Source organism: Falco naumanni, chromosome 8, assembly GCF_017639655.2.
Source record: "Falco naumanni isolate bFalNau1 chromosome 8, bFalNau1.pat, whole genome shotgun sequence".
Taxonomy (NCBI): domain Eukaryota; kingdom Metazoa; phylum Chordata; class Aves; order Falconiformes; family Falconidae; genus Falco; species Falco naumanni.
In genome coordinates this window covers 49,955,998-49,962,500 of record NC_054061.1, presented here as the reverse complement: position 1 = coordinate 49,962,500, position 6,503 = coordinate 49,955,998, and the positions used below count along the sequence as shown (strand labels likewise).

The 6,503-nt window shown below is 41.9% G+C and overlaps 1 protein-coding gene across 1 annotated transcript; it reads right to left on the bottom strand.

Annotated features, from left to right (window-relative positions):
• Nucleotides 1–1,766: 1,766 nt before the first annotated feature.
• On the bottom strand, nt 1,767–5,969 carry CTLA4 (cytotoxic T-lymphocyte associated protein 4). Its single transcript, XM_040604109.1, has 4 exons — nt 5,785–5,969; nt 4,253–4,603; nt 3,649–3,758; nt 1,767–2,736 (listed from the first exon to the last, which is right to left on the bottom strand). Exons 1-4 carry the CDS (start codon nt 5,840–5,842, stop codon nt 2,638–2,640), a joined length of 618 nt encoding a protein of 205 aa, XP_040460043.1. The 5' UTR covers nt 5,843–5,969; the 3' UTR covers nt 1,767–2,637.
• Between the last annotated feature and the right edge of the window lie 534 nt (nt 5,970–6,503).

Here is a 6,503-nt window from a genome sequence, read left to right as displayed (position 1 = left end):
TTGTTTCCTGGATCCTCCTTCATGCCCTTCTTGTAGATGGGCATCATATTGTCTAACCTCCAGTCTTCTGGGACCTCCCTGCTTTGCCAAGGCTGTTGGTAAATGATGGAGAGCGGCTTGGCAAGTTCCTCTGGTAACTCCCTCAGTAACCTCTGGTGGATCCCATCCAGCCCCATGGACTGTGCGCTTGTGCATATGTCAGATTGTTTTTCCTCTGCTCTCCCATTACCTTCACTGTTCAGGTAATTTACCAACCTGCAGCTTACTTAGGGCAGAATTCTTCTCTGGTCATTACAGGCTAAATGTCTTAAGGAAACGCTAGTGTACTAAGAGAGATTAATCCAGGTGGATGCAGGAAACGTAACCACGGTAAACTTAGCTGCCAGAAGTGAAGGTGAATTGGAATATACACGGGTTCCACAGTGACACAGATCCACAGCCAGCTGTGGCCAGAGGTCATGGGGTTGTTGATACAAGTCCAAAGCATCTCTTCACCTGGGAAGGATAAACTTTAGAAAATAATTTACTTGCATGCTTTTAGATTGCTTAATAAAACTAAGTTCTTGGTCCCAGTGTATAGGAATTGTCAAGGAAAAGAAAAAAGAGGAAACACTTGATTCCCAGTTAGGAGTCAGTCACAAGATTCAGGGGATATCTGAGCTCCTACTTGCTTTGATGGAAAAAAATTGCTCTGGATAATTAATCTTGCTTTCCTAGGATAAATTTACTGGAATACTTTACAGCTTGTACAAGTGGATGTGTGCGTCAAATTATTATTACCAATCATGGAACAAATTTCTCTGAGCAGGCTCCACTTGAATAGGCTGAAATCCAGTCATTTTGCAGTGACATCAGATGTGTGACCTTTGACCATTTTTTTATCCCCAAAACACCAGGTTAGTGGAAAATTAGGGGAAAAATCTCAGACTGATGTCAGAATACTGAAACGCCTTCAGAAAAGGGATATGTCATCAGATGCTACTTTTACTTAATGCACTACAATTGTAGGTCAACACTGAGAGAGCAGTTAGTACCTGCAAACATTGGCAAATCGAGAATGTGAATGTTTATTTGTACAGTTGGAGGTGGTGCCAGATGAGGTGGCAAGAGGGGAAAAATGAACCAAAAAATCAATGAGATCTGGTGTTCTGGGAGCTGCTGCCACTGCAGGAATGACATAGAGGGCTGTGAGTTTTGGGTTCACAGTTATGGAGCCAAGAAGATGGATTCACAGCTGTGAAACAGAGTGAAACATGCTGCCAAGTTTTTGGGCTGCAAGGTGAAATTTTGATAGCAAAGAGGCAGAGTAATAGGCAGTACCTGAGAATGCTAAAATTGTTTTAAGCTCTAGCAGCTTTGTGTGTCAGCTAACATTTAGTGAGTGAGAGTGTCACAGAGGTGCAAAGAAAACAGGATTTGAAACTAGGACTAGCTTTTTGTATAAACGTGCACAGGAGATGCTGTCAAAGTCGTTACAACTACCTTCTGCAAGTAAGTAACTTGGCTGGAAGTGAGAAGGTGATTGGTAGCATCTCTGAATCACATCACAGCAGCTCTAACTAGAAAAATAGACGACTTGACAGATTTTTATGGCAGCCCCCTGAGGAGGAGAGCTGAGAAAGTGAGGGCTGGCATGAGTACACAGGCTCCCTCAGAAGGGCAAAACACAGGGTCAGAGGGGAAAGGTTCATCTTGTCTTCACTGCTTTCTAACATGTAGCCACTTCCTGTTTCTTCTGAGAATGGTGAATAAGAAATGAACTTGAATTTGGGCAAAGCTTCAAGGTTTTTATTGAATGGTACATAACTAATAAACAAGATTATACACTGTTGGTATTTTCATGGAAAATAGACTCAGTTAAACACAGCAACATACTTCTGCCTTTTGGATAGATGCTAATTTAGCATTTGTAAAACACAAGGCCCCAGCAGAGCTTGAACATCCTCTCAACAGCAGCCTAAGAGGGCTTCTGCTGGCAGCCTTTTTCTCCAACTGAGCTGTCAGCACTGGCTCAGATATCATTAATGTCAACTCCAGTACAGCACCGCTGGGACACGATGCCAGGGAAAGGAGCTGAGATCAGGCTTTTAGAGCAGCAGTGTCATCAGTGCCAGCCTACGGTGATGCCTCTGTGGAAGTGCAGAGCACTAATGCCAGAAATGGAACCAATAAATAGCAATGCAGGGAAACAAGTCAACATTCCTTTGTACATTAGTGTGCTCTCCCGCCTCTGCCCCTCAGACCTATAGGATTAGCTTTGCAATGACACACAAACCTCTGTCGTAATAGTGTTTGCATTTCAGTTAATCAGTGGACATGGTGAAATTTGACAGTAAGATGCTCAGCTGCAACAGCAATAGCTCTTAATGCTATACATATATATAGAGAGACTATATATTGGTACAATACAACTCAAAGAATCAATGGCCTAATGTAGCCATTTTTATGTGACAGGGCTAACCTTGGAATATTAATGCATAAACTATTTATTCTCCTCCAAACCATAGAAGTTACAAAGAATGTTGTCTCTCCTTCCCGTACACCTTTGTAATAAGACAATTAATTTTATTTCTTTAGCTTAAGTGAATTAGAAGACTCTCCATCCCAGCCAGGAAATAGTTTCTCTCTTTCCTTGTTTCAGTTAACAGTGATGTGGAATGGAATCACTTTTTTCTCTAGTTTTTCAGAAGGCATTTTCACATAGACCCCAGTAGTAAGACATCGTCTTCTCTTTATCTATAAGATATGGCAAGACAGTAAAATAAACAAATTATCACAGCATAATCATTGACCAGCACATTTTAGAGAAAACCAATGCTTTAGTGAGTAGAAGGTATTCTAGACACCTTTCCCTATCACCCCTCTTCATAGAAGACCCATTGAGACATTTGAGGGAGAATCGGGACTTACAGGGGCAATTTAGCAAAAAACCAAGCTTCTGCCATTAATTTAGCCCTTTGAAGTTGCTCCTGCTGCAGAGTTCATTGTTGGTTCAAAACGAGGAGTGTTCACACTGGACAGTTAAATTTAGCTCCTAGGGACAAGGGCTGATTGAAAAATATTGGACAGGGATACGGTTTGGTTTTAAGCTATGGCATCTGCAGACCCCCATGGAAGGAGGCAGCGCAGGCTTACATTTCTCATGCCTTTGTCTTTGTGCCGACATTTCTAGCTATGAACTTAAAAATGCTGTAAGTTACAATTCCCTCCCATCACAAGGGGAAAACTCTTTAAATTTGCTTTGTGCAGACGTGAATGGTGAGAAAAGCAAAAACCAGATCCTGGGGATTTGTATGAATCAGTTGTGAAATCAGAGTACATGTGGAGACTGTTGCCTTTGATCCCAGAAGCATCCAGGACTCCAACCTGTTCTAAGCACACAAACCTAAGCCAAGGGTCAGTCCAGCTGGTGGAAGCTGACTGCTTTCTGGTACTCTGGCAACACAAATGAGCCACAAACAAATCTAAATGGCAGCTCCAGCAAGTTCTCTTGTTTTGCATTACTGTAACCAGATTTTTGCAGTAGTAAAAAGGAGCATCCCAGTGTGCCTGTTCCCAGTGTTCTTCCCTGTTCTCATTTCTCTCTCCTTGCCCTCATCACACAAAGGAGTGTTATTAGCAGCATGGGGCTGAGTTAATGGGACTTACCACTTTGGCCATGAGAATGGCTGAGATGACAATACTGTAAAGGAAAAATCCTGAGGCAGTAGCTCCTAATACCCAGAGATATATGGCAGTGTCTGGACAAGGTTCTGGATCTAAAACATATGATATCACACAAGTCATATTACACATAACCCTCATGAGAAAGCCCCTAGAGTCAGTAAGTCAGCCTCCGCCCTGCTTTTCTGCAGCATATGCTACCCCAGGATACCACCAGGACTGAGCTCTGAGTCTCTGCCCACCACTCAACCTCCAACGACAACAGGCTTATCTGCAGAAGAACATACACCTTACTCTCCACTGTTTCTGCACTTAGATACCTAACTGCCTAGACATACATGCACACTGTATGGTATTGCTTATGCTGTCAAGTGTCCATATATTGCTAAATACATTGCATGGGTACAACTATGTCTGCTCTAGGTGTGTGCAGGGAGACCTGAAAGGAATAAGAGCTAATCATGATTCTCAGAGCCTGAATCAGTGTTCAGCCTCACTTCTTACAAATAGAACTTTGAAGACCCCTGAGACATAATAGCAACTCCCTTAACATGGGACTATCACAGTAATGTAAAGCTGCTTGGCTTACCAATGACATAGAGATGTGTCCCATTTCCCTTGTTCATAAAATAGGGTGGAGGGTACATCCGTTCCATCTTGCAGATGTAAAGACCAGTATCATTAGCTTGCAGGCCAGTGAGGGTGAGGGTCACATTGTTTCGACTAGGGCTAACGTGGCACTGAATGACCTCTTCCACACTGAACATTTTAAACTCCGTTGTGTAGGTTGAAGCACAAATTTCAGTGAGCTGGTCACCTGTCTGTTTAAGCAGCGTCACTCGAATTTCCTTTGCATTCCCAATGTGCTTGTATTTACACACCAAGGTGGCGACTCCTTGCCTGTTGGCCAGCACCATTGCTGGCTGAGTCACTTCCATTACTGTAAGTAAAGAGCATGACGGTAAGTGAACTGTCAAGAAATGATCTGCAGTCATTTACTTGAAACCTGCACAATAGGGAGTCCTACCACCTCCTATTATCTATGAGTAATTCCTAGAAATGCTGCTAAATCCTTCCAAAAAAAGGACTCCAAGACCACAATTCACATAGGTATTACATTAAGATACTTAAAGCTCAAGAAGTGCTTTCATTACTATAAATAATACCATAAATCTCAGCAACTACTTGTTGTTTAAATAGTAGGTAATTTGGCCCACTTACTAAAGCAGTGACCTGCATGCTTCAGTTTTCCTCACACAAACTTTTTAATACATATAAGAAAGTAAAAAAATAGACTTCAGGTGGTAAAGCTGAAATTTGAAATTTGAAATTAGGATTTAAACAACAAGTTCTACCTGGTAGAAGTAAGCATGTTTAGAAACAAACAGGTTGACATCCTATATGGAACATGGAACAGAACCATTAGTGTAACAGTAAAACTGAATGGAAAACCTGTTTGCATATTTCTGTTTCTGATCTTTTTGCTCCTCAATTTTAATGAGCTATCCCCAAGTCACAGTATGGCAACACTGATAAAGCAAAGCCTGATAAATGTGCTGAAAAAAAATTCTTACAAATCTTAAAGGAAAACTAGTGTAACCATGTACATCCCTGCTGACTGCTTTTTACAACTTGTATACTCTATCTTGCTGCACAATGGGAAGGCACTGACTTTTGCTTTAATAAGGTGTGAAGACTCAGTATTATTTGTTCAATTTCATTTTATATCAGTCCATTTTGGGGCACGGCTTATCTTCTTCAGTTCTGCAGTGTGAGAAATTGGGATGAAGAGGAGCAGAATTTCTCCATCCATTCAAACCTCTACACCCATGTTACCAGCTGCCAACAACTTTACTCCCAGGGCCTGGTTTATCAAAATCTTTCTTCCTCCCTGAGCTACTGTGAATCCCGCCCAGCTTCTCTACAGGTGCTACTGCTCTAAAGTCTGTGTCTGGTTTTCCAGATACCTTGTAGTGCCCCAAGACCTTGTTCCCAGACTATGCTGTGGAGGGGTCCAATGTCATCTCCCTCTCCCTGTTGTACCCAGTCCACATCCTGCAAAGATGTGAAACTGAGAAAATTTAGACACCCCCAGCTACCTTGCCTCCTTCATCTACCCACCTTCGGCAATGGCAGTAGCTGTGCAGAGAAAGCCCACGATGACCAATATTGAGAGCATTCCTGTGCTGGAACAGATGCTGAAGGGGCTGAAGGTGGCTGGTGCCTTCAGACTTTAAGACAAACTGGAACTCTCAGGATTGGAAAAGAGGCGACACCTTTCAGGATACTGAATCTTCGAAATGTTTGAACCCACACAGAGTCAGTGTGTATATATATAGCTTTGATCTCAGATGCTGTACCTGAAAGTAATATGAAGCTTTGTTTTGGTTTTACGAGAAAGGAAATAGTGGGTTTGATTAGTACGTGCACAGTTAACCTCAAACAGCATGAACAAAAACAACTCTTCAGCAGATGGAAAATACATATTCAATCTGAAACTGCCATCCATTCTGCTTTAAGAATTGGGGGAGGAAAGGCAATCATCCAATAGAGCAGTTCAGGCCCTTTAGTGCTGCCAGCTTGCACAATCATAGCATTTAATATTTTAGCAATCATCAGGTATTTCCTACTAGGACAACACACACAGAACTATTGCCTAATGTGGCACAGTGAATCAGTGTGAGCTAGCTTTTTTATGGAGGACTTTCCTCCACCCCCAATTGCTTTGCTTGCTTTAATGTTAGTGCTTTTGATGTTTAGAAATTGCTGCCCCCTTCAAAATACTGATTACATTTGAAATTACTTAATCTTTTCATATCAGAAATGTGACTTGAATCATA

What these genes read in the sequence shown, in the direction of transcription:
- CTLA4 (XM_040604109.1), bottom strand. Translation starts at nt 5,842, where the DNA reads ATGCTCTCAATATTGGTCATCGTGGGCTTTCTCTGCACAGCTACTGCC. An exon ending in AGCTACTGCCATTGCCGAAG is followed by an intron (nt 4,604 to 5,784) that starts GTGGGTAGATGA and finishes CTTTACTTACAG; the next exon opens with TAATGGAAGTGACTCAGCCA. An exon ending in CCATTCTCATGGCCAAAGTG is followed by an intron (nt 2,737 to 3,648) that starts GTAAGTCCCATT and finishes CATATCTTATAG; the next exon opens with ATAAAGAGAAGACGATGTCT.